Genomic DNA, 27,052 nt, shown 5'->3' with positions numbered 1-27,052 from the left:
TGAGGAGAGACTGAGGAAACTGGGTTTATTTAGTTTGGGGAAGACAAGACTGAGAGGGGATTTAATAGCAGCCCTCAATTACCTGAAGGGTGATTCCACAGAGGATGGAGCTAGACTGTTTTCAGTAGTGGCAGTTAACAGAACAAGGAGCAGTAGTCTCACATTGCAACAAGGGAACTTGAGGTTAGATATTTGGAAAAGCTTTCCACATGCGGGGGGCTGGACCCGATGATCTTGTAAGGTCCCTTCCAGCCCCCAACATTTATGAAACTAGAAGTGTAGTAAAACATGGGAAGAGGTTACCCAGAGAGGTTGTGGACTTTCCATCCTTGGAGGTTTTTAAGAGCCAGCTAGACAAAGCCTTGGCTGGAATGATCTGGTTGGGGATGGTCCTGCTTTGAGCAGGGGGTTGGACTAGATGACCTCCTGGGTTTCCTCCAAACCCTTATTTTCTATGATTCTATATGAATAAAATCATTAGTGTGATGACTGGGAAATGTGTTCATTCCATGCCATTCTTGGTTTTGTTGTTTAAACCCTTTCAGATAATGTTTTGTATTATTTGTCAAGCTATATTGATATATTATAGAAATAATATGCACTGAACTAAATTTCTCCACTTACAGTGGAACCATACCTCCTTCTGAGACAACTTCCACAAACAGGGAAAATATAAGGCTCTAGAAACCTGCATGTTGAAGGGAGCAGAGTTCAGGTATATCAAGTTGTTAAATTGGATGTAGCTATCTGTTCTTCAAACATATTTGCTAATCCAGAGTTTGGAGATAGTATATATCTGAAGGGAAAAATAAGCCCTTATACAGGTGGCAAACAATTCCTGAAAGCTGTATTAAAACACAACTTCCCTCTTAGCCAAAGAAATGTAGAAAAGTAATTAGTCAAATTTAGCCTTTTCCTTTCACTAGGATTAAGAAATATCTCCCAAAGTTATATTTGTATTTGTGGATTCCATAATATCTCTGGAGCATCTGGGTGTAGACAGGGATATTGAATAGTCTATCATCTATAGAGGATGGAGATAGACCAAGGATATTGGTTTTGAATTTTACATGGATCTAGGGATTTCTTTCTTTCTTTTTTTTATTACTTTTTTATGGTTCTTCATTGGGTTTTTTGGATGAATCACTTAAATGCTATTATTAAAACTTTAGATAGACTGGCTTTTCTTTTCTGACTGAATTAGCTTGAGGTTTCAACTTATCAGAACAGAAGTGATGGAGCATCAAAAAGCAAAAAGAACACTATTTTGTTGGTTTGTTTTCTATAAGCCGTGATTATATATGGTGTTGTTTTAAATATTTACAGGCACATGTCAGTGTGGCAGATGTAAGTGTGAAAACTCTGAAGGGAATGGTCTAATCTATGGTAAATTTTGTGAATGTGATGACAGAGAATGCATAGATGATGAGACCGAAGAGATCTGTACAGGTAAGTACACTAGTAAAGAAGTGTAGTAAGTATACTCGTAAATTGTTCTGAAATATGTAGTACACCAGTACAATGGCTTTTGTATAAATTTTATTATTTGGAATTATAAAACTGACTTCTTTGTATTCATGCATTGGAAAACAAAGAGATAAACCAGCAAATAGCTGCTTGTGGTAAGTGGAAATGTCATATCAGCATAAAGGTTGAACATAAGCCTGGAGAAGAGCAGTCCTGAGGCATTTTCCTTTCCCAGAAGAGATGCAGTAACCAAGAAGCAGAGCACTCCAGGCAGTGAAGCATATCTAAATGTGCATATGTGTGCATACTGGGAGAAAAAGAAAGAGACCAAGGGCCTGGAGAGATGACATGTTCTTACTGTAGTAATCAGCATTGTATAAAGGAAAAGATAGATGACAAGCTCCTAAACAATGGCAATGTTTGAAAAATTGCCACTGAAAGGATTAGAGCTAAAACACTACTAGTGCAAGTTACACTGGTCTTGATTTAGTCTGTCTGCAGCAGCTATTTGGTACAAATTAAATGGCTATTATCTGCCACCCAACTCCTAAGATGTGCATTACCTGATGTAGCTATCTTGGGGTAACTCTATGGTGCAGTGTCCAGAAAGCCTGAGGCACAAGTGATCCAAGTTACTCAGTTTACTCAAATGCCCCAGGTTAGATGTGTAGCTAACAGAAGCATGTTTGCCCTTTGGTGGTGAAGGGGGTGGGTGGGGCTCCTGAACAGCCATGCAGGGAGCCCAAGGCCTCCACGAGTGGGTGCAACCCCAGAGTGCAGGACCTGGCTGCCAGGTACAGTCAAGCATATCTTTCCTGTGTGGGCTGTGCCGTCTCAGCTCTGCGAGAGCCCAGGGGTGGGGCTGGCTGGGCACTTGGCTGGAGCAGCTGAGCACAGGCTGGCTGCTAGTGCACTTCCCTGCCAGGGAGAAGTTAGCAGGGAACCAGAAATGTGCCAGGATGCCAGAAGACAGTGATCTAACTTGAGTCAGTAGGGGATCTGGTATAGAAGTTTGATAGAACGGTCTAACCTAAATGGATTAAGCCTGATACCACACTGATTCAGGTCTATCTTAGATTAGGGCACACCATTTTTTAACCAGTTTATGTGTGCTGAATTTATGTTTTATTACTGGTATAGACCAGTTTCAGATCACCTATTCTGGTATAAGTGTAACGTCTGTACCTAATCTATATGTCCAGTCCTGATCCTGGTGTAATTTACATCACTACACAAAACTGCTGTTAATTACATGAAAGGTGATGATCTCTTTAGGGTTAAAGGGGGAAATTCAAAAAAGAAAAGTAGGAAACAAAAATCTTTGGGAGAAGTGAGATGGAAAGGAGTAACCAAAAATAGGTTTGGCAAGTCAGAATGCAATGCACAGAAAGAGGAAAGTGTGTTAGTTAATGGAGACATTGTACACTAATGCAAGAAAGACTTGGAGATCCTAGTACAATCAGGGAAGTAGGATGCAACTGGGATAAGTGAGAGTTGGTGGGACAGTTCACATGACTGGAGTACCATCATGGACAGTTATAAGTTGTTCAGGAAGAATAGGCAGGGGGAAAAAAAGTAGCTAGTGTTTCTGAGATGAAGTACAAAGCAGAAGGTAGGCATTTTGAAAGTCTCTGGGTCAAGGTCAGAGGCTTGCCATTTTCCCCTCCTTAAGGCTTCTTTTCAACTAACTAAAGTTTCCAGATTGTAGGATCTGGTCTTCATGGTGGTCTTCAATCATTGTGTCATATCTTTGCTTGTACAGCAACATGTGTTGGGAGGGTAACACAAAGTTTCTAGATTGTGTTGGGGATAACTTTTTGGATCAGGTGGTGGAGAGGCCAAATAGTATTGCTTTTCTTGATTTGCTGCTCTCAGACATGAAGGAATGTGAAGGTGGAAGGCAGTTTTGTGTGACAGGGACCATAACATGATAGAGTTCAGGATTCTAAAGGGAGGAAGGAAGGAGAGCAGCAGAATAAATACATTGGATTTCAGAAGAACAGACTTCAACAAACTCAAGGAAACATCCATGGGGAGGCAAGACTGAGGGGAGGAGGAGTCCAGGGGAGCTGGCTGTACTTTCAGGAGGCCTTATTTATAGTGCAGGAGCAAGCTATCCTAATTTGAAGAAATAGGACGAGCAACAGGAGGTTGACCTAGCTAAACAGCAAATTCTTCAGTGAGCTGAAACTCAGAAAGGAATACTACAAGTGAAAACCTGGCCATATTACTATGGAAGAGGACAAGAGTATCACATGGGCATGCAGAGAGAGAATCAGGAGGGCCAAGGCATGATTTGAGATGTGACAACCAGGAGTCAAAAAGACAATAAAAAAGGGAATCTACAAGTATGTCAGAAGTAAGAGGAAGACTAAAGAATATGTAGGCCCCTTACTGAATACAGAGGGCTATCAAGTAAGTGATGATGGGCAGTAGTGGTGCACAGTACAGGAGCAGCAGCAAGAGGTTCACTGTTTTGAGAAGAGAAGGTGTCACCTTTTTTCACTGATCTGTGTATTGAATGACCATTTAAACACTGATTTCTGGCATTAGAAAAGGAGTTGACATCTTCCTCTGGCAGCAGTGAACCTCCAGCCACTGCTCCTGTACCATGCATCACTGCCTCTGCTCTTCCCTGCTGCCAGAGCTGGAGTAGAAGTGTAGTAGAAGTATTGCCATCAGAGGATGGATTTAGATTTTTTTTCAGTGGTGACAGATTACAGAACAAGGAGCAATGGTCTCAAGTTGCAGCAAGGGAGATTTAGGTTGGATATTAGGAAAAAGTCTCTAATTAGGAGGGTGATAAAGCCCTGGAACAAGTTACCTAGAGAGGTGGTAAAATCTTCAGCCTTGGAGATTTTTAAACGCTTGGATTGACAAAGCCTTTGCTGGAATGATCTACTTGGACATGGTTCTGATTTGAGCAGGGGGTTGGACTAGATGACCTCCTGAGGTCCCTTCCAACCCTAATTTTCTGTGATCTAGGGAACTGATTATTCACCTCTATTCAACAGTAGTGGGACTACTGGTGAGTACTGTGTCCAGTTTTGGGCCCCCACACTGTAGAAAGGGTGTGGACAAATTGGAGAGTCTAGCGGAGGGTAACAAAAATGGTTAGGGGGCTGGGCAACATTGCTTCTGAGAAGAGTGTTTATTTAGTCTGGAGAAGAGTAGATGGGGAATGGGGCAGGGATTTAATACGTCTTCAACAACCTGAAGGGTGGTTCCAAAGAGGATGGATTTAGACTGTTCTCAGTGGTGTTAGATAACAGAAAAAAGGAGCAATTGTCTCAAGCTGCAGCAAGGGAAGATGAAGTTAGATACTAGGAAAACCTCTCTCATGAGGAGGGTAGTAAAGCACTAGAACAGGCTACCCAGAATGGTTGTGGAATCTCCATCCGTAGAGATTTTTAAGACCCAGGTAGACAAAGCCTTGGCTGGCGTGATCTAGTTGGGGATGGTCCTACTTTGAGGAGGGGATTGGATTAGGTGACCTCCCGAGGTCCCTTCCAAACCTAGTTTTCTTCAATGCTATGAAATTGGAAAGAGTCTAGCAGAGAACAACAAAAATGATGAGGTGCCTGGAAAACATGACTTGAAGCTAGGGTGAGACAGCTAGGGTTATTTATTCTAGGTAAGAGAAAACTAAAGCGGGATTTGACAATGCGCTTCATATACCAGAAGTCCTATAATAAAGAGGATGGAAATAGACTATTCTCTGAAGCCATGGAGGACAGAAGGGGCAATGGTATTAAATTGCAACAATGGAAATTTAGATTGGATAGTGGGAAAACTCTCTCATGATAAGGATGGTTAAGCATTGGAACAGGATATGCTGAGAGGTTATGGAATCTTCTTCCTTGGAGGTTTTTATTAATAGATTTTTAGATTGTTAGGGGCTGGAAGGGACCTTGCAGATCATCGGGCCCAGCCCTCCCACTCTAGGCAGGAAGACAACTGGGGTTAGGTGACCCCAGCAAGGTGACTTTCAAGAGGAGACTGGACAGCCTCTAGGGTAGGTGACTGCACCACCTCTGGAGGGAATTTATTGCACAATCTGGGCACTCTGACTGTGAAGGAGTTTTTCCTGGTATTAAGCCTGAAGCAGCCTTCCAGGAGTTTGTATCCATTGGTCCTGGTATTCCCCAGGGGTGCCCTAGTGAACAGTTGTTCACCAAGCTCCTGATGCACTCCTCTGATATAGCGGTAAGCTGCTATCAAGTCCTCTCTCAACTTCCTCTTCTTTAGGCTAAAGAGGCCCAAGTTCCTCAACCTTTCCTCGTATGGCTTGCCTTGCAAGTACCTGATCATATGGGTTGCTCTTTTCTGGACCCTTTCAAGTTTTTCCACATCCTTATTGAAGTCTGGGTTAAGAACAGGTTAGACAGACACTCAATTTGAATGGTTTAGTCAGGGGTGATCCTTGAGCACAGGACTTGGACTAAATGATATCCTGAGGTGCCTCCCACCCCTACTGTTCTATGGTGTAGTCAGAAGGAAAGAGGGAACAAAAATGCTTGGAAAGGACTCTTCCAAGGTATTCCCGAGACAGGAAAGAGAAGAGGAAATAAACAGAACAAACTACACAACAAAGAATATTGAGCAAAGCAAACTTAAATTATATTTTTATAAAATAGGAATCTGTATAGTCACTTAAAAATAATCAATTGACCCACAAGCTATGTTCCGTTAAATAGTGATCAGTGTTTTTTTGACTGTTGACACATTTCCTTCATCTAAGAAGTGTTGCAAATGTTTTTCGAATTCTTGGGAGAGGAGGGGATAGTTGCATGTGTGTGTGCACCATAGAGAACCAAATTTAGTCCTCCCCACTCCACTTATATATCCTGTCAGTATGTTTGTGTGTGTTACTGTATTGATATACTGAGGGAACAAAACAATTTCTGTTGGTTTAATTTCCCTCACGTGTCCACAGGCAAGAAAGGAACTTGTGGCCTCTATTAAATGATGATAGCAATAGCAAAAAGTTATAACCCAGGATTATATACTAATTTATCAAATGACTGAAATAATGATCTAGAAATACTTCAATCATATGTCAGTGATTTAATTTGGATTTTATTTTTTACACGAAATGGCCCATACTATATCAAATTTGATAGGATTTAGTATTCTACTAACCTTCCGTAAACTCTCCTATGGTGATTTTTTCCGTTTACCTTATCTTTGTTACTTCTGATGGTAAAGCTTTTTTCTAGCTTTCAATTCCTGCTTGTTTCATTTGTTGATGCCTTATTCCAGTAGGGGACTGAATTAACCCCTCTAGTAATCAAAGTTTATGATTCTGAAACAATTGATATCAAGATCTACTGGTGTAAAAGTGGATAAATATGCTATTGACCCATATCTCCAGTGTTTGCTTTTTCCTAATTCGTCACTTGTGGAAATTTTTTTATATAAATGCTTTCTAAACTGTGGTTCACTGATCATAGAAAATTAGGGTTGGAAAGGACCTCAGGAGGTCATGTAATTCAACCCCTTGCTCAAAGGAGGATCATCCCCAACTAGATCATCCCAGTCAAAGTTTTGTCTAGCCGAGTCTTGAAGACCTCCAAGAATGGAGATTTCACCACCTCTCTGGGTAACCTGGTTCAGTGTTTTACTACACGTCTAGTGAGAAAATTCTTCTTAGTATCTAACCTAAACTTCCGTTGCTGCAGCTTGAGACCATTGCTCCTTGTTCTGTCATCTGCCACCACTAAGAACAGTCTAGCTCCATCCTCTTTTGAACCCCCCTTCAGGTAGTTGAAGGCTGCTATTAAGTCCCCTCTCAGTCTCCTCTTCTCTAGACTAAATAAGCCCAGTCCCCACAGTGATGACACTGTACACCCTCCTTCAAATAAAAGTTTGATGATAAGATGAAGATGACTTTCTAAAAACTTCGGAGGTCAATACTTCTCTGCTGGTCCAAAAAGTTTGGAAACTTCCACATTTTATTAGATGTCAGACACCTAAAACATATTAATTTTAGGTGGTTCCTGGAACTCTTAACCCCTGGACTGTCCACACATTAACCCCTGAAACTAGTTTTAAGCACACTTTAGGCAGCTTAAAGTTAAGCCACTCCAGGGCAGGTTTATCTCTGATCTGTGTTATCCAGCTTGTGTTCCATCAATGGGTGGCCACTCCTCACAGATGAGCAGCCCAAGCTGCAGTTTTCCAGAATCCCAAGAATGGCACCAACCCACCTTTCCTCCTACTCCCAGGGGTGACCTTCCCACTCCCAGGGGTGCAACCACATGGAAGCAGCCTTCAGAGCACATGCTAGCCAGCCAGATAAAGAGGGCACCGATGAGTCCAGGACTGGGGTTAAGAGTGGGGTCATGGTGGGAAAACAAGGTAGGGGGCTGGATCAGATCTCCATGAACTGGGCTTCTTTCCTAGGGCAGGGGCAGTAACTCCCCCAAAAGCACATTCCCTCCCAGCTGCAACTGGGAAGTACAACCAGCACCCTCCCACACCCTAATCCCAAATCCCAATTTATTACAACATAAGACCCTCTTTCATTTACTTCTCCTTTTTTAATTCTTTTTTTTTCCTTTTTATTTTATTCTTCAGTGGCTGACTTCTTTCATTTCACCACCCTTCCCTCACCCTCATTTCCTTTTCACCTCCCCTTTCATTACCCACCCTGATTCCATTAACTTTGCTTCATGTTACTCCCCCCAGCCAATCTCTCACACACCTGCTAGAGCAGGGCTAGGACCCTGTCTTGGCTCACCAGCCCTGTAGTAGCAACTCACAGCTGTAGCTTCTAGTCAGACTCCTGCTCACAAGTCCTCCAGTGGCAAGTCCCCAGCTGTGCAGGTCAGGGACATTCAGAAAAGGTTTTTAGTCTTAAGGTGTGACTGCTCCAAACTCAAACTAGCACTTCCTTCTCTGCCTCCAGAGTGAGTTCCCTGGTGTGGTGGTGCTGCTGCTTCCAGCCTCAGAGCTCCTGCATCTTTTCACAGACCCTGAGAGGATACCCTGTCCCAGTGTTGCAGCCACTAGCCTGGTAGCTCTCTCCTTCTTAGCTCTCAGGTCTCTCTCCCTAGTTCCTCTCCCTGGGAGCCTTTTAACTTCCATTTATGCCAGCAAATTATTCTTACCAGCTCACTCCATCCTCCTGGCCAGACCTGCAATCAGGTCTCACTGTTCACAGCTGAGCTGTAGCCCCTCAAAGCCTGCAGACTGCTACAGCTTCATTTGTGCAACCTGCTATCACCCTCTACAAGCCACCAGTCTGCTACACCCTCAGACTTCTGTAGACCATCTAACCTTTTCTCCTCTGCTGCCAGCTGCATTTGGAGTGATGTATTGCTTCCTTCTTTCCATGCTTCTCTTCCCTCAATAATGGGTCCAGACTGGCTCAAAGGCTGTTAATGTATTGTTTCATTGTCAAGGCCAGTATCACTGCTAAGAAACAAGATCCGTACTGAAACCATAGCAGAGAGCTCACTCCTTCTCTTTGTGTGCAGAAGCCTAGCAATTAGGCAGCTTAGAGATGGCTTAAGGGGTCGTGAGCATGTGACCCAATGCCACTCCCAGGCCTAAGAGCAATACTGGAATGTGGGCTCAGGAACTGCCTAAGCCAGTGGTGTGCAACTTACCCAGACTCATGGTATGAAGTCAGTGCAGAGTTCAGATATGGGGCATGGAGCTACATCATCTGGGTCATGAGGATGGAATTTGGTGGTACCAGTGTTAATTGCTGTGGTACCTTCTGTGACTGCCACTGCTCCTCCACTGCCAAATTTCTGGTCCCATAGGCCACCCTGTGGTCCAGATGATGTGACTCTGCTCTTTTGATTTGACATACAAGGCTCTCCACATGTCTGGGAATTTAAAGACAAGACAAGCAGTGGCAGAAATGATTGCCAAAGATCTGGGAGCCATGGCAATTAATGTTTACACCATTCACCATATAACCACATTTCCAGACTAATGGAAACATAGGCAGGATTCAGCCTATGGGCTGTATCTTGGTTACCTATGGTCTAAACCATCTATTTAGCCTAATTGCTGGGTTTAAATTTGCTTAGAAAAAAAAAAAAGTGGATTGAGTGTATTTCTTGGTAATGGCCCCAGGCTCAGCAGGGAGAGAGTATAGGCATAGCCAGTAGTGAAAGGCTACTTCTAGTAGGTTGCCAAAGGTAGGCATAAAGGACTACATGGCTGGTCCAAGCTGCACCTGTTCAGTGACAGATGCATATATTTTTTCTTTCCCTCCCTGTGAAGGATTGTATTTACAGGCAGGTCTCCTGTGGGGAGGGGACTTACATTACTTTAATTAGCTTTAAATGAAATAGGATTCATGACAGCTGAGGCTTTTTGTTTGCACATGTACAGTTTGGCAATCAAGAGCAATGAGTTGGGATTAAATGCTGGAAAAGCATATAAGAACATAATAAGGTATTGATAGTACATGTTTTAAACTTTGCTTGGCAGGATCTTTTCATTTATCATGTATGGCTTAGATTTCCAATGCTGTGTCTCAAGTCATTCTTCTGTTGTCAACTTTATGATCCAGTTGGATGGGTTTTTTGTTGGTTGATTCATTCTTTTTCTCTTTTTGACAGTCTATTGACATCTTTATTTGAGTTTACACGCACACATTTTATATTTAGTTTCTGTGACTATATTGTCTCTTTTTTTAATAGGGACAGTGTTTTTAATTAATTAGTCCTTGAATCCTGTATTTGGTGAGACCATTGTCCCTATCTCACAAAGTAGGGGTGGAAGAGCCTCAGAAGGTCAGTTAGTCCAGCCCCCTGCTCAAGGCAGGATCATCTGTGACTAAACTATCCCAGCTAAGAATCTGTCTAACTTGCTCTTGAAAGTCTCCGAGGATGGAGATTTCACAATTTCTCTAGGAAGCCTATTCCAATGTTTGACCACCCTTACAATCAGAAAGTTCTTTTTAACCTCCAATCTAAATTTTCATTGCTTCTAGTCCTGTACCCCAAGGTCATGGAGAAAAGAGTATCATGGATCACTGTCTATAACCTGCAACCCCAGCATCCATTTCAAGATAATAGATTATATAATTTAATTCAGACCTTTTTGGGGTATGCATGAATGTATTTGAGGAAAGAGGAGGTCAGTGGTAGTCCTGGAAGTTGAAATCACATAGTGGACATGCTTAGGAGCCCTACTTAGGGTATTTAAAGTTGCTTGCAACTTTCACATTTGAAATGTACTAAATTTACCCAAGAATATTAAAAAAATAAGTTTAATGCATGTGAAAGGAATACATCTAAATATGATGTATTGATTGATTAGTACATTACAGATTTATAATTAAATTAAGCTTCTTCCTTAAAGTAGGATTATGACAATATATTAACTACAAAATAATTACCTTTGTATTCATTTAATTTTATCCAGAAATACTTTATTTTTAGAACTGCTCTGATTGTGAGCATAACTCTGAAAGCTTTGTAAGAAAAATAGTCCAAATGATTAGATTGTTAATGGTCTTTTAAAATTTGTCTTTTTCTTACCATATAAAATTTGTTTTGGGTTAAGGCCATGGAAAGTGTTACTGTGGAAACTGTTACTGTGAGGCTGGTTGGCATGGAGATAAATGTGAATTCCAGTGTGACATCACCCCCTGGGAGATCAAGAGAAGATGCACATCTCCAGATGGCAAAATCTGCAGCAATAGAGGTGTGTCACTGATATATTTTCATGTATATCTTCTGCACATATTTCACATTGCAGATATTCTGAACTATAGGACAAAGGCAATCTTTTTCAATAACAGTTTTTGGTTTTTCTCTTTTTATTCAGTTCTGACCATGATTTTTCAAAGTTTGTATATGAATAGAATGTACACAAATGCATGTGTATAACTAAAGGTTTGTGTACATGTGGATTTGAAAATTTGTGTGTGTGAACTCAATCAAAGAGTAAAAAACCCTTCTCATCACTTAGTTGCATAGTGAGGCTGCAGAGGATGGGATATTGGCAGATCAGCCATAGTAGGGAACCTCTCTAGAGTAGACAAATATTAGGAAATCTTCACCATAGCTTTTTGTAGATTGATGTAGAGGTGTCCAACAGGGCTGGTTTGGGATTGACACACAAGGTGGATTTTGAATGTTCTGAACTGAATAATGGACAAGAATGAGCAGCAGTCATTATTTAAATACATACTTTACAATAGCAACTAGTTATATCCTGTTCATAGGGTTGTCAGGTTAGATTTTTTTTTTACTAGACATAGTTCTCTGCAAAGCCCAATGGCTTGAATTTCCTCCATAACTTCAATTTAATTTTGTCAATTTGGGAAGAATTAGTAACAAAAACAAAATTTGTCTTCACCAGCTGCTATACTTGGCTTCACTGAACAAATAGTTAAAATAGAAAATATTATTTCTTGGCTGTCATCCAAAACTATTGCATTAGAGCAAAAGTACAAGTCTCATAGATACCTCTCTTAAATACATATCTTCTGACAAAACTTGCTATAGTCTGAGCATCTAATTATCCTGAGAGCATTTAGAAAACTGTCTCATCTTAATTATGGGGAAATTGAAAGGTTGGCTCAAATACAAAAATAACTTAGGCTTATTTAATTTTTGGACTTTAACAGTAAAACAGCTTCTGTGATACTGGAAACAATAAATATAGAAATGCTGTGTGTCAAGTTAGCTGTTTGTTCTTGCATGATAATAGTTGACTCTTACCAAAGGGAATTTTAACAAGTTTTACTTGAAGAGCATATTATTTGGACTAGAACAGAACAAATGACATTAAATGAGTAGAATTTGTGCTATGAATGGGTACACATTTCTGTAAGATGTACAAAAATATATGGTATGTATATGACAAAATTCTTTCCAAATACTAATTATGGAAGGATTTTTTTCACATATTCATGATTTCTGTCCTGAAATCCTTCTGTTGCTTGACTTTATAAAGTTCTTTTTCAGCTCAGCATTTCCACTTAGTTTATTCATAGTTACTTGATCAGCTTTTTAGGGGGTTGTGTATAGAGCAACTGATTACAAATTCACTCTCACAGTTACTCTTTAGAAATGACCTTTTCTTTACTTAAGTTTTCCATTATAGTAATTTAACTGTCTGCATGGAATTAACTGTAAAAGTGTGTATAATATGTTTTTATCCATCTCACATTTCTTCAAATGCTGTTCTAGAGGGTACAGGTGGCTCCAGGCAAGTGTATCTTTTGCTTTGTGGGCAGTTACAGACCACTGAAGCTGATGCATATGCTAACTATTCCTCATTCAGAATCACTGAAAGAAGAAATTAAAGCTTTTTCACTGAGTAAGAGAAAATGGAAACTACTGTCCAGTGACTTGTCCAGACAGCAAAGCCTGACAGAGACTAACTATAACATGTAGCCCAACAAGAGGCTTCCCTGGGGAATGACTGCATTTACAGGAACTGGGGCATTGTTTTGTTTGTATGTATCTGTACAGCAGAAACAGAAAGCAGCAGACAGTGAGAAAGGCAGTGTAAGTATGACTTAGAGGAGCCAAATGAGAGAATTTTGTAGGGCACAGGACTGGTTGGAAAGCAGCCTTAGATTTATGAACAAGGAAAGTGCCATTGGTTTGTTCCTACCATAGGTGCCAACTTTTATTTTTGTCAGGGCGGGGCAGGGAGCTAAGATGATGGACACGTGGAAAGTATTACACATTTCAGATGAGGGGGACCAGGGCCCTTGGGCCCCCATGTACTCAGCACCTCTGGTTCCTACTATGTCCAGGGAAACAGGAATTGGTTTATTTTCTTTCCAAATAACACAACTGTACCAAAAAATGCCTAACTTGTATAATCCAATTCCTCCTCCTAATGGAAGTAACTCTGCAAGGTCTTGAATATCAACTAATTGCTGAAGTCACTCAGCAACAATATCATTTTCAGGTAGGTTACTGATTTTTACCCAGAGATCTCACAGCCCTGGTACTGGAAAAGAATTTGGGGATTTCTGCTGGTTTTTATTCGATTATTCTGTCATCTTGTATGTCCTGCATGTCTCGGTTGTTGAGTACAAAAGGGGCTACCCAGCAAGAGAGAGATACCACTTGCTTCTTATGCATCTAATTCACTGATGAAATAAATCACCTTAACCACATTATAAAGGTTGGAAATTATGGGAGACCCTTAACTAATATACACTTGAAACTGGCATCTCAAACCTTTTGTAAAGGCAAAATAACAACAAGCTTAAACTCCTAAACTGATTCTTATTAGTGTGTATCCCTAGGCTCATTTCTGTTCTATTCTGTGTCTCAGGCACATGCGTGTGTGGTGAATGCACATGCCATGATGTTGACCCAACTGGTGACTGGGGAGATATTCATGGAGATACCTGTGAGTGTGATGAAAGGAACTGCAAAGCTGTCTATGACAGATATTCTGATGACTTCTGTTCAGGTGAGGCATATATTGAAGTGGAAATCATATGGTTGTATTTAATTATGTGACAGAAAATGTCCAAATAGCTTATTCTGGCCCCAAATTGAATTTTTAATTGCTCAGTTAAAAATTTTTGCTTGGGGTCAGACTCGATGGTTTCTATTGGAAATTAGTAGATTTTTTTCATATATATATATACAATTATATATATATAATTGTTTGTTTTATAAATATTTCATGAAACACAGCCATTTGCTAATAACATTAAATCCCATGTATCACAAAATGAAAAAAATAATAAAATGATTGAGGTTCCTAACTGTTAGGCCTACTTCAGGACATAAATTTGTCCTTGTTGGTTCATTACTAGATGATGCAGAGAAGGGGAAGGGGAAATTAAATTTGAAACTAAAAAACCCCAACCTTGATATATTAATAGAAGATGATTGGTTAAAAATGAAAAAGAACTTGGTTTGTTTCATTAATTTAGTGAATAGGTATTCCTGTTAAATGTCCCTTGTGTCACTGCATGTTGCACCCAAGGGACATGTCTAGACAAGCCTGCACATGCCTTTTGCTGCATGTCAAAGCAGTTTGAGATGAGACAAGAGGCATGTTGGGAACAAAAAAACGTTCCCCACACTACATATTTGCAGCATGGGCTCAAAATTTGATACCTGGATATCCAGGTATCAAAATACTCCCCTGGAAAAAGAAGGGCAGGGCACGGTCCTGGACCATGCCCTGAGGCAACCGGAGGCTCAGGTCCTCCAAAGAGATGCTCTGGTAGCCAGCCAGAGTACCAGACTCCATGCCTGCCCCTTGCCCAGATACTGCAGCATGCTGCCTGCCCATTCAGGGCAAACAGCGATGTAAGCTGCTGCAACCTGGACCTGGGCTCCGTTCTAGGTAAGTAGGGGGTGGGGGGCTGTGAAGATGTGGGGGGCCATGTCGGGGGAAGCACGGGAAGGGTGGGTCCCCTGCCGGCTTCCCATAGGGCCCACAGCCCCCCTGCACAGCCCCAGCCCCCCTGCATGGCCCATATGCCCCCCGCACACAGTCCACAGCTCACCTGCATCAGCAGCCATCAGGGCACTTGGGGCAGATCCAGGAAGAGCTGGGCAAGGTTATTTTGCCCCAAGTGGCACAACTTGCCCCACACCAAAGTGCATGTCTGGACACGTGCGCTGAGGCAAAAATCCCTGGCTCAAATTTGTGCCGCTCCTATTTGAGCTGCTGCAGATGCACCTGCCTGCATGTGTGGATGTGACCAAGATGTTCAAGAAGCCGCCCAAGAAAGCAGGCAAAATGAGGAGCTCTTTTGCCATTTTATTCAGATGACTAAAATAAAATGAAAACTGTGAGTGAACTTCTCAGGTGCACATCCTAAATTTCAGGCATAAGGGTGTTTCAGAGCTTTATTTTGAGGCTTGTTGAGAAAAAAAACACTAATGTTTATAACAGCCCTACCACACATTTAACAGTTAAAAACATTTTCAGCAGCTACTGGCAACCTCGTGTTTTTTGCTTGATAGAGGATGGATACTCATGCCTTCCTATGAGATTTGGTGTGCAACTCTAGGCAAGACTTTGCTCCCAGCTATCATTAAGTAGCTTGAAATTATTATTGAACATGAGGAGGACTTTGATCAATATGCAGCATGGATTTGTGCATCAGGGGACTTTGCAAGAGCAATTGAAGACAGTTTCAAAGGGACCTGATGTATTACAGGCTGTTGACACAAATATTACAATGTCCCATGAATATCTGACCTGACCTAATTAACACCAATAAAATAAGAATCCCACAAGAACAAAATCATTTTTAAAATATTGGAAAAATATGGATCTTTTCTGTTACTTTGATAGCATAATGTTTACTAAATTCAAAGGTCACTGGAAGAGCCTAAAACAGAAGGAAAATCCTGAGCAATGGCAATATTTTACTAATAATACATGTGAAGATCCAGATTTCTCATCTGATTTTCTGTTTAAAGAAAAAGGATAGCTCTTCAGGTGGTCAAAAAACAAAGGGAAAAGTAGCATTTGCAAAAATGTTTAATCATTTTTGCTTCTTTTTGTCAAAATATTGAGCAGTGCAGCAAATTAACAATGTATTATGGTTAAGCATAGTTTTAGTACACTGGGATTGATTTGGTTGAACTTTGCTATAGGCTAGATGATGAAACATCACGTAACGTGGTAACTATACATACATAGCAAAGAGTGAATATAATTAAAAAGGGGCTTTATGTTGCTATATTCTTGGGCTGATTTATAATGAAGTACCTGGTTTAAATATACTATAACAATATAAACCATACTTCTCAGCAGTGTGGCTTATTCCCATTATTCCGGGTGTCTGCACCTGTGTACCTCATAGTTTGCACTGATGGGCACAACCTGCAAGGTGGACAAGCATTAAAGAACTGCAAACTGTTAATCTCCAACAGTAGGCTTACTAGTTTATTTCTTAGGCACGTGTGTGAAGTGAATTCATATGTCATGATGTAGACCCAACTGGTGACTGGGGAGATATTCATGGAGATACCTGTGAGTGTTTGATGAATATATGCACTTAAAAGAGAACTGTATTAGGTTTCACTGCCCAAAACATTAATGCTTTTAATGAAGATTTTTCATCTTTTTGAATAAGCCCAGCATGGCTTGCTTAAAAACAATCTGGAGACTGCTAAACAAGCTGAGCTAGTGAAAAAATTTCTTGCACTCATCTGCCTGCCTCAGAGGCAGAGACAGTGGCAGAAAACCCCAGATTAGTGGATTAGAATTGCAGAAAACCTATTTACAGATAAGAATTATATTATAAATGAATGCAAAACCTATAATTGTTTCAAAGATTTCATGTATCAGGAAAGCAGCACCCTGCTGCTAAGACTTAACTTCACAGAAGGGCAGGTCCCTTCAGAGATTTCACTTTGCTTAGAGCTGATTGGCAATTATACTTCTTCACACTGATGACATGATGTCCTCTTTTAAAAGATTTTAGTGCTCCACAGAATCTAACTGAACGATCTCCTCTTGAGATATGACTCTTTTCCTTTAAAGATAATCATGTTAATGGCCTGATATGGAGAGCGAAAAAGTTTTCCCATGTGAAAATGTCTGCATTTACATTCTAGGTTACTCTGTATTGCTAGCTCATGATGTTCTAGCAGGAGAGATTAAGTGAAGCAAATCAGCCTTTTGATGGTGTTCACATAGATCACAGATTATAATGCCAGTGCCTGACCTGCCCACAGGTGCATAAAGACAATACAGGATAATGAAATACGCTTTGTATAGGAAAGAAACACCAAATACACAAGTATGGCCTGGGGTAACTGGGTAAGCAGTAGCAATGCTAAAATGGGTTTGGGGGTTATGATGGATCATGAACTCGACAGGAATCAGTCACCTGACTTGATGATATGGCAAAAAAGCGAAAGAAATTTTGAGTTGTATTAACAGAAAAGTGTATGTTAGACATGAGGTAATAGTATCACCCTAGTCAGCACGGGTTAAGCTGCTGGTGGAATACACTGTCCACACTTGTAGAAGGACGTGGAAAAACTGGAAAAATGTGGATTTGGGTTTTTTTTAAATCAGAGAATTTTGGATTTTTTTATCACAGAAAACTAGGATCACTGCTTATAATCCAACATCTTTACTTTCTTCCTTGCCTCACTCTGGATTCTGTCCAGTTTCTTCACGTCCTTCTAAAATTGTGGATAGGTTATTCCACCAGCAGCTTAACCCGTGCTGACTAGGGTGATACTATTACCTCCTGTGTCTAGCATACACCTTTCTGTTAATGCAACTCAAAATTTCTTTTGCTTTTTTGCCATATCATCAAATCAGGTGACTGATTCCTGTCGAGCTCATGATCCATCATAACCCCCAAATACATTTTAGTATTGCTACTGCTTACCCAGTTACCCCAATCCCCAACCCCTTTTTAGCACTGCTTTTGCCAGCCCAGTTACCCCATGCTATACAATTGCTATACAGTTGTTTTATACCCCATGCTATACAATTGTGTATTTGGCATTCCTTTCCTATACAAAGCATAGTATATTCCGTTTTCCTATATCATGTTTATGTGCCTGTGGGCAGGCCAGGCACTGGCATTATAACCTGTGATCTATGTGAGCACCACAAGAGGCAAATTTACTTCACTTAATCTCTCCTGCTAGAATATCATGAGATAGCAATACAGAAGTATGTAAACTAGAATGTAAATGCAGACATTTTCACGTGAGACATTTTTTTTGCTCTCCATATCAGGTCATTTAACATGATTATCATTAAAGGAAAAGAGTCACTATATATATGTGTGTGTGTGTGTGTGTCTGTGTGTGTGTGTGTGTGTCTGTATATATATATAGTGGTGTTTTGTTTTAATCATGGGAAAATGTTGCTTTTGGGGTGTTTTTTATGAGGAAATTATGATTTTTGAAATTTCTCTGATTTTTTTTTAATCAGAGAAAACAAGGATCACTGATTATAAGTGATATATAAGAGGTTGCAGGACTAGGTATATTTAGTATGAAAGACAAGGAGACTTAAGATGGATATGACAGCAGTTTTCAGATATTTGAAAGTCTTCCATTAAGATTGAGGAGAAAATGTGTTCCCCCTTGCCACAGAGGTCAGGAATGTGAAGAAATGGGTTCAGGCTTCAGAAAAAGATTTAAATCAGATCTCAGAGAAAAATTCCTAACTGTAATAAAAGTAGGACAGTAGAAGCAGCTTCCCAGGGAAAATAAAATTCCCTTCTTCATTGGGCATTGTCAAGAAAATGCTGGGTAGCTACTGTCTTAGACAGTTTGTGAACAGGGGATCCTGAATCTGTGGATAGGGTTGGGTTGTGTGAACTCTGCAATCATTTCCAACTTTATGATTTTATGACAGAAGAGTAGATATTTGTCACTTTCCAAATCAACGCATGTAAGGAAAATCTGCCTCCTGTGCACCTGCTGAGATGTGAAGAATAAGAGCAGCTATAATACTCTTATGATTTTCTGTTGATCTATAAGGCCCTGTTCCTCATCCAGTTTTTTGTGTGTAAACTAGTAAGTACATACACCTTTGACAATAATAGTTGCCCACATAAACATTTAGATAGAGGTAATATAGCTTGTCCATAGATGGACCATAAAGCTTGTCATTGTTTGTAGTCTGTAGCCATGTTTACATGAGATGCTACTTTGCAGTAGCAATGAGCAACTGCACAGTAGCGTTGAGGGGCACTAACCATGACACAATGCTACTGCACAGGAGTAATGAGCTACTGCATAGTAGTTCATTGCCACTGTGCAGTAGCATCAAAAAAAAACCATGTGGGGATGCTGATGCACAGTAATGCTGGTTACTAGGCAGTGATTTAGTACAGTGTTTCCCAACATTTTCCAGCCCAAGGCACACTTACATTAATAACAATTTTCCACAGCACACCTGTTATGGCATTCTCCATCCTCATGCCTATTGGAGCTCCTTGTATCTCATTGCCATGGCAAAACTCCACGGCACACCTGTTCATTTCTGACGGCACACTTTTGTGCCTTGGCACATTGGTTGGGAAACACTGATTTAGTATTTGGTTATACAAGTACTAAATGACTGTCTAGTAGCAACTGTGCAGTCCACCTCTCGTGTAGACGTGGCCTCTATGAAAGAAAACTGAATAGGCCAGCATTTGTAAAAAGTGTATTGTGCTGTTAGTTTCTTGATTATAACTTAAAGCCATGATAGCCATGAAAGCAAAGAGAGCCTGGAAATTAAGCTACTGAAAGAAGCAGGAGTACTCTGTTTAAATTAACTCTGTTGGTGAAGAGAATTTTTGCTGATGCTCACGTTTTCTCTACCCAGTAAACACAATGGTTTGCCTTGCCATGCTTCTGTGAAATCATGTGGAGATTTTTGAGTGGGCTATGGAAGGGTCTAGAAAGCCAATCTGAGCTGCTTTTAAAAGATGTGCTACATTTTACATGAAGAATATTTATGTATTTGATTGGCTCTTCAGACCCTCAGGCAGTCTCTACCCCTGGGTCCTCAGTCCCCACAATTATATTTTGTTAATTAAAAAAACCCATAAAAATAGATATTCCCAAACAATTCCTAACTACATTCAAATTAATATAATTCAAATGTATTTCTCTAAAACAGTACAAAATGAAGTGGCTAATCTATGCTATAAAATGTTATTCTTCTGAAACCTGATTCTGAAGAATTGAGATTGTGGCAGGGCACTGTTGGTGCCTGCCACTTTCAGGGCTGGGTTAGGCATCCAGCAGGTGCCTGATGGCTGCAGCCATTTTGAGACCCTAGTATATAAAGGCTGCAGTCTGTTGCCAGCCAGGCAGAAATATTGCCTAGCTGAGCTGCAGCAGGAACAACCCAGCAGGTAAGGGCAAGAGCTGATGGGGATGGCTAGGAGGCTCTTGGTCCTAGGCATGACCTGAAACTGCACCCTGTCAGAGATGGGTGGCCTGGTGGGGCTCCTAGTGATGTGGGAGCCCCCCAGAAAATGTCAGGCCAGTTGCCACCCCAGTGAAAGGTGAGTCACGGCTCCTTCATAACCCCAGCTCCCACAACCAAGTGGGTAACCCCATAGTAGGGCTGAGAAAGTGGACCCGTGAGAGAGAGTGGGCTAGATGCTCAAGAAGCCTGACTTGAGGCACCCTCAACTGGTCATTGCTGGGGCCAGGACCAGAAGGGTCAAAAGGGCCAGGGGCTCACTGCAAGGGATACCCAGAGCCAAGGGCATGGGGTTCCTACTGTCGTTGGAGGTGAGGCCATGGTCCGTGTGTGGCCAAAGGTCCTGGGGGGGCCACACCCAAGAGGAGTAAGAGTACAGGGAGCTAGGTAGCCCAGAATGAGGGCAGAGTAGGCTGCCTGATGGAAGGGATCCAGTTGGGGTTCAGACTGGAGGATAATGGAACCCAGTGTAGAGCCAGAGATGCTAAGAATGGTGATGCCATCTGTGAGGCATGGGCTGCAGTGTAGGGTATGTCAGAGCTGCAGATAATGCCCCCTGGCATTGGGACAGTAATGGGCAGTGTACCCGCCTCCGCTCTACTAGGTGTTCCTGCGCTGCCTTTGCCCAGGCCCAAGGTTTCATGTGCCCTGGCTTCGTGAGTGCACCCCGGAGGTTACCCCTGCTGGTATCAGGGGGAACCCTGAACTCGCCTGCCACGACTTTGATGGTACCTTCAGTGGGGGGTCCTCCCTTGGGGTATCCACTGGCGTCGGCGCGTTCCTCGACGGATAATTTTGGGGCTCTGTCCTCCCCTACACCCCGGCCACTCACCATCTTAGGCTCTACCTCCTATGGCCTCAACGTCATCCTGGCTTGCCACCCTCTCGCCTCAATACGCCGGCCATCAACAATGGTCTTCGGGCTGAGCATACTGCCTATAAGGACGCCAGCCCGGCCCCTCCGGCCTCGTACCTGCTTTGCTCCGGTGGTCCACGAGGTTGCCGTATCTACCGCCGGCTCCCCTCTGTATAGGGCACCTGGTTACCTCACCGATGCCCCCTCTCCCGATGTGGCTGGCCTTTCTGCCGCTCCTGCCGCTTATGCCGCAGCTGACTTTGCTACCAGCTCTGCGGTCTGGGATCCAGCTGGCTCCTCCCCCAGCTCTATTGCCGGTGCTGCAGCTGATTCCTTCCCCAGCTAGGCTGCCTGGGGCCCTCTCTGCCCGTCCTCCGGCTCTATTGCCGGCGTTGCCGCTGGTTCCTTCCCCAGCTAGGCTGACCAGGCTCCTGCCAGGTCCTCTTCCGGTCCTGCTACCGGTGCTGCCACCGGTTTCCCCACCGGCTAAGCCGATAATCACAGGGCTGGCTTCTCCACCAGCACTGCTGCCAGCTGCTCCATTCCGTCTCTCGGAGCCGGGTCTGGCTCTGCCTCTTTCCTTCCCGCACATCGCGGGTGGTGGCTGACTCCCCGCTTGCTGAGGCTTATCGCTCCAGCTTCCTCCACTCAGCCGCCCTGTTGCCTCAGCGGGGCTGCCTTTTGTTCCCTCCGGAAGGTGTCCCCTACCCCCGCTGCTTTGCCGCAGCTGGATAAATGCCCGGCTGACAACCCGCGCCGGCGTTCTCGGCGCGTGTGCCTCCCTCGGATCTTCCGGCCCTGCAGGAGGTAAGCGGGACCCTTTGCTGCCCCGGGGGCCTTCCGGCGTCCCAGCTCCCCTGGGACAGGCAGCTTCCCTTGGCATACCATCAGTTTATGAGAACAGCAAAGTCTTGGCAGGAGAGACTGGGTGGACTGCCCCATAGAGACAGGTGGGTGGGCCGGCAGGAGATCCAGCCCCGAGAGCTGCCCCCTGTCACAGAGATCTCGGACAAGATGCTGACACGGATCAGGGCAAGTTGTGTTTGTGATTGCATAATTTACCTATCTTTTTTTCTAGCAGAAGGCACTGTAAAGTTGATCAAGCTTTTGCAAGTAATTATATTTAAATATCTGCTTTTAAAGATTTTAAAATTTTATTTAATTTTTAAGAGCAAGTATGAAGTTCAAATTCTCTTTCTATGTGGTATGGTATGGGTGATATTTTATGGTACATGATCCTGTAGTTATTAAATTGTTTCATTTGGAAGATCTGAATAAAGAATTTGTGTTGCAGTGTGATTGTTAAACTTTTGTATTTGTGCTTTGAAGGTCAGTACTGCTGAGCTCAAATGCAATGTTATAAAGGGGGTTTATTTGTGTGCTGATGAGTGTAGCAATGGGTTGAGAGTATGTATGAGAGTAGAAATGGGTGAGGGTGAGTGCTACAGTGTTTGTTGGGTACAGCATAGAGAATGACATTGTATTGAGTGTGTATTTTGGCTTATGATTGCATTGCTTTTTAAAGTTTTTTCATTATGAACAAATGTGTTTGTGTGACCTGAACTCTTATGTTCTCTCTTTGTATAAGGCTTTATACAAGTTTATGTGCTTTATCTTTCTTTTTGTGGTGATTGTTAAGGGGTAAAAGGCAGAAATTTAGAGATTAGACAAAATGCATGTTGTTATGAGGTTTCCTTATCTACTGCCAGAATGGAGGCTGATATGAACAATTATATTCATTGTAAAGGTCATGGACAATGTAACTGTGGAAGATGTGACTGTAAAGGAGGATGGACTGGAAAAAAGTGTGAACATCCGCGTTCTTGTCCGTTATCAGTTGAAGAAAGCACTAAGAAATGCCAAGGAAACTCTAATTTACCATGTTTTGGAAGAGGTAGGTAAAGTTCTTTAAGATGTGTCATGGTCTCAAAATGTGGCTTGCATTTAAAAAAAATTGCATTTTCTAAAGCATTTGAAATTTCCCGGCTTGTTGTATCTGAGTCATAGTCTACAAACTTACACGGGGACTGAAGGGAGAATAGGAGAAAAGGTACCTGTTTTTTCCCCCTCTGATATCTGCTGCATTATACTAGATTATATTTAGCTGTGTTTTTAGATTTTCAAAGATTATATTAGTTCTTTACTCGGAGTATAATATGGGCTTATTCTTTATACCCTCGCTTTGGACACAATTCCTAGGGAACTGACTGTGTCAGATCTTCTGGCTGTGTAAAATGGTGTAGTTCCATTAACTTTGATGAAACTACTTAGATTTATGCCAGCTGGGAATCTGTCTTAGTTGCTGAGTTGGTCTTAAATCATTTTTCTAATTGTCTCCTTGTTTTTCCTTTTGAAAGCATTGGATTGTTTTTGTCTGTGCCTTCTGAAAAATTGTTGTCTAAAATGTTTATTTATAAAAAGGCTTAAAATATATAAGTGCACTACAAGCATGTAGTCTCAGGTGTGCAACTGAAATACCATAAACACAAATCACAAGCAAGAGAGGGAAAAATCTCTTTAAAAGAAATGGATTCTATTCATTTTGATTTATCAAAATTGAAAACATGCTTTCTTCATCTCAGAAGAGAATAGAAAGGTAAATATGGAATAGGCTTCTGCCAGAATTGGTAATTGAAATCCTTATGAATTCTGCCCACAAAAGCATTTGCTGGGGAAGAACTAAAGCTGCTCTTCAACTATTGAATCTGACCCTAAGTGTCATTTAATTTGCGAGTGCTTTTTTCACTAATACTCTCTACAATAACCAGGAGTCATAGGTGATAGGCTATACATCTGAGTTAGCACAGCCACGTAAGATATTTGGTGATATATTTTTTTTTCACAACCATGTGGAAATGTTCATAGCCTCTCTTTCTCAGAACTAGCTTCCTCCCACAAGAGAAAGGACTTAACTGCTGGCTTTCATTAGACCACTGTTCCCTATAGGCCATATCTCTTCAGTCTCAGTGAAAATTCTCAGAGGGCTTTTCTGGTTACAAACTAAGATCTGATCTTGTAATGAGGTTTGTGTGGACAAATGCCTGCAACTGCACAGAGCTCATTGCAACATCATGATCCAAATCTTAATTGTTTCTGATTAAAACGAAGGATTATGATTACCTGAAAGATTTTTTTTTCCAGAAAAATGGCTTAGTATGGGCCTAGAACTACCAGGTACTGAATACCCATACCTCCCATTCATTTTACTGGGAGTCAAGAATGCTCAGCACTTTCCAGGAAATGCTGTTTCGCACAGGATTGGATGCTAACTTATTTATCCAAAAAATACATCACATGCTGCAAGTGACACTTTTTCATGTCTCAGTCATAAAAAATGAGTTTGGTTTGTACAGAAACCTAGGACTGAAGTACTGGGAAATATGATATTAATAGTTGAACAGTGAATGGATTGTAAAGGCAACTGTGGGGAACCGTAATTTTAAGAAGCCTTTAAATGCCCACATGAAACTGTTAATAGAGATGATTTTACTGGCTTAGCAGAACTGGCTGTATGGGGAGAGATAAGAAATCATGCTTAAGGTGATGTCACATTAAATGGCCAGACATGGAATGAGCCATTTTGAAATGAGTTTGGACTGACTGGCTGTTTTTGATATCCAAGGGTTTTTGTATGTGGTCATGCAAATGGTAGACCTCCTAAATAAAATTTAGGTTGTTTGGAGGTGCTGATAAACTTCCACAACTCCCAGTGATGTTAGAATAAAAGAAAATTTCCTAAGGTTTGAAGGGAACACAGATATTCATGCAGAACTTAGTCGAGCAGATAGGTGCTGGGCTGAGAAGCAAGGAATTCTGCTCCCAACATCACAGGTCACTCCTATCTCACCCACAATGTCAGGGGCAAAAGAAGAGATTCATCTCTTTCCGAGTACAAACTTTTCAAACATGTCCTTGGGCATGTCCACACCTGCAAGCATGTGCGCTTGCAGCAGTTTGGACATGCACTTTGTTGTGGAGCAAATTGTGCCATTTGGGGCAAAATAACCCTGCCTGGCTTGTCCTGGATCTGCAGCCAGGGGGAGCTAGAGCCTGGGGCCAGCACCTGTGCTGTCCCCAGCAGTATAAAAAGCTGCCCTGTCCTGGCCCCATCCATACAAAAACCTGCCCTGGCAAGCAGCTCAGGGCTACTTGCTCTCAGGAGCTTCTGGGGCCCAGCCAATTGGTACCTGGGGACACTACCCCTTGTGCCAGCTGGACTGCTGCAGCAGCATCCCAAATCCATTTTTAAAAATACCCCAAAATCCATGTTCTTCCACAGTTAAAACACACACACACACACACACACACACACACACACACACACACACACACACACACACACACACACACACACACACCCTATAGAGAGACAGCAATCAGTTGGGCAATGCTTTATTGGTATATTTACAATGTTAAAGCAGTTTGGAAGCCTACCAGTATCTCTATCATCATGAAAAAAATAAATTCTAAAGACCTATACATGTTGGTGTGTGCTTTTAGTTTTCCTCACACATGATGGGTGTGATAGGACAATGTGGTGTTTGTTCCCCCCTAGAGGGCCACAGCCCCTATCCCCCACATGGCCCTAGCCCCCCTGCCCAGGACCCATAAATAACCTTTCACTGCAGCAGCGGGGGGACCGTGCGCTGAGCCCAGCCGGGTCCTGCAGGCCCTGGGGCTGTTCCTGCCACCCAGCCGGGCTGGTCTCATGGTGGCAGGACCCAGCGCGGCATGTGGGGATGACATGCCGGGCCCAGCCAGGTCCTGGGTCCCCTCTGCTGCCTGGCTGGGCCAGTCCCATGTCAACAAGACCTAGTGCAGCATGTGGGGACCACAGGCCGGGCCCAGCCAGGTCCTGGGGCCTCTTTGCTGCCCAGCTGGGCCAGGCCAATGGTAGTAAAACCTGGCACAGCACGCAGAGACCATGTGTCGGGCCCAGCCAGGTTCTGGAGCCCCTCTGCAGCCCAGCCAGGCCAGGCCCATGGTGACAGGACCCGACGTGGCACACGGTCCCCAGCACATTGGGCTGGGCAGCATGAGCAGCCCCAGGGCCAGCAGGACCCGGCTCGGCTCCGCGCGGGGACTGCATGGAGCTGAGCCGGGTCCTACCACAATAGGAAGGGCCCGGCCAGGTGTCAGGACCCGGCACGGCACACAGGGACCGCGTGCTGCGCCAGGTCCTGTCACCATGGGCCAGCCCCAAGGGCCAGCTCCCACCTCTGCCTCCTGTGCCTGCAGGGGGATGAGGACCTGGCCCAGCCCCATGTGGCTCTCTAGTCCGGCTTTGCACCAGAGTGGGTCACCAGGGCTTCAGGAGGCGCGGCTCCTGTGCATGGCTCCCAGAGCCATGCGACCTGCTCTGGTGCAAAGCTGGACTAGTGAGCCGTAGGGATCTGGGCCAGGTCTTCACTCCCCACAGCCCCGGGGACAACCCCCCCACCACTCCTCAAACCTGGCCCCCACATCCCCCTGCCACCCCTCACCCACCCATACCCATGAACCCCCCCCCCACTTACTTTGGACAGTGCTGGGGGCCGGGGGTAGCAGGAACACAAAAGAGATGCTCTGGCCGAAACCAGAGCGTCTCTTTTGGAGGGCTGGCTCCCGGTACAATCTGGAACCATGTCTTGCTCTGCTCTATTGTGGAGCCGTTTTTTAGACCCCTGGATATCCAGGGGTCTAATTTTTCTCATGTGGGGAACACTTTTTCATTCCTGCACATGCCTCTTGTCCTGCCTCAGAGGGGTTTGAGGCAGGGCAAGAGGCACGTGTGTGCTTGTCTGGACATGCCCCTTAATAGTAAGACCCGTGTTGTCTCCTTTGTGGATGTCAATCTCTCTCTTTCTGCCAATGCCTTCA

The 27,052-nt window shown here is 42.9% G+C and overlaps 1 protein-coding gene across 1 annotated transcript; it reads left to right on the top strand.

Moving 5' to 3' along the window:
* Positions 1 to 1,326: 1,326 nt before the first annotated feature.
* Positions 1,327 to 23,087, top strand: LOC132247480 (integrin beta-like protein 1; the record flags this gene model as incomplete). Its single annotated transcript, XM_059720207.1, has 4 exons — positions 1,327 to 1,449; positions 10,999 to 11,139; positions 13,738 to 13,878; positions 22,941 to 23,087. Coding segments are annotated over 4 exons (552 nt in total), but the record flags the coding sequence as incomplete, so codon positions are not given.
* Positions 23,088 to 27,052: the final 3,965 nt, after the last annotated feature.

Source organism: Alligator mississippiensis, unplaced genomic scaffold (genome assembly GCF_030867095.1).
Source record: "Alligator mississippiensis isolate rAllMis1 unplaced genomic scaffold, rAllMis1 scaffold_140, whole genome shotgun sequence".
Taxonomy (NCBI): Eukaryota; Metazoa; Chordata; order Crocodylia; family Alligatoridae; genus Alligator; species Alligator mississippiensis.
This window is presented reverse-complemented; position numbering and strand designations above follow the sequence as displayed.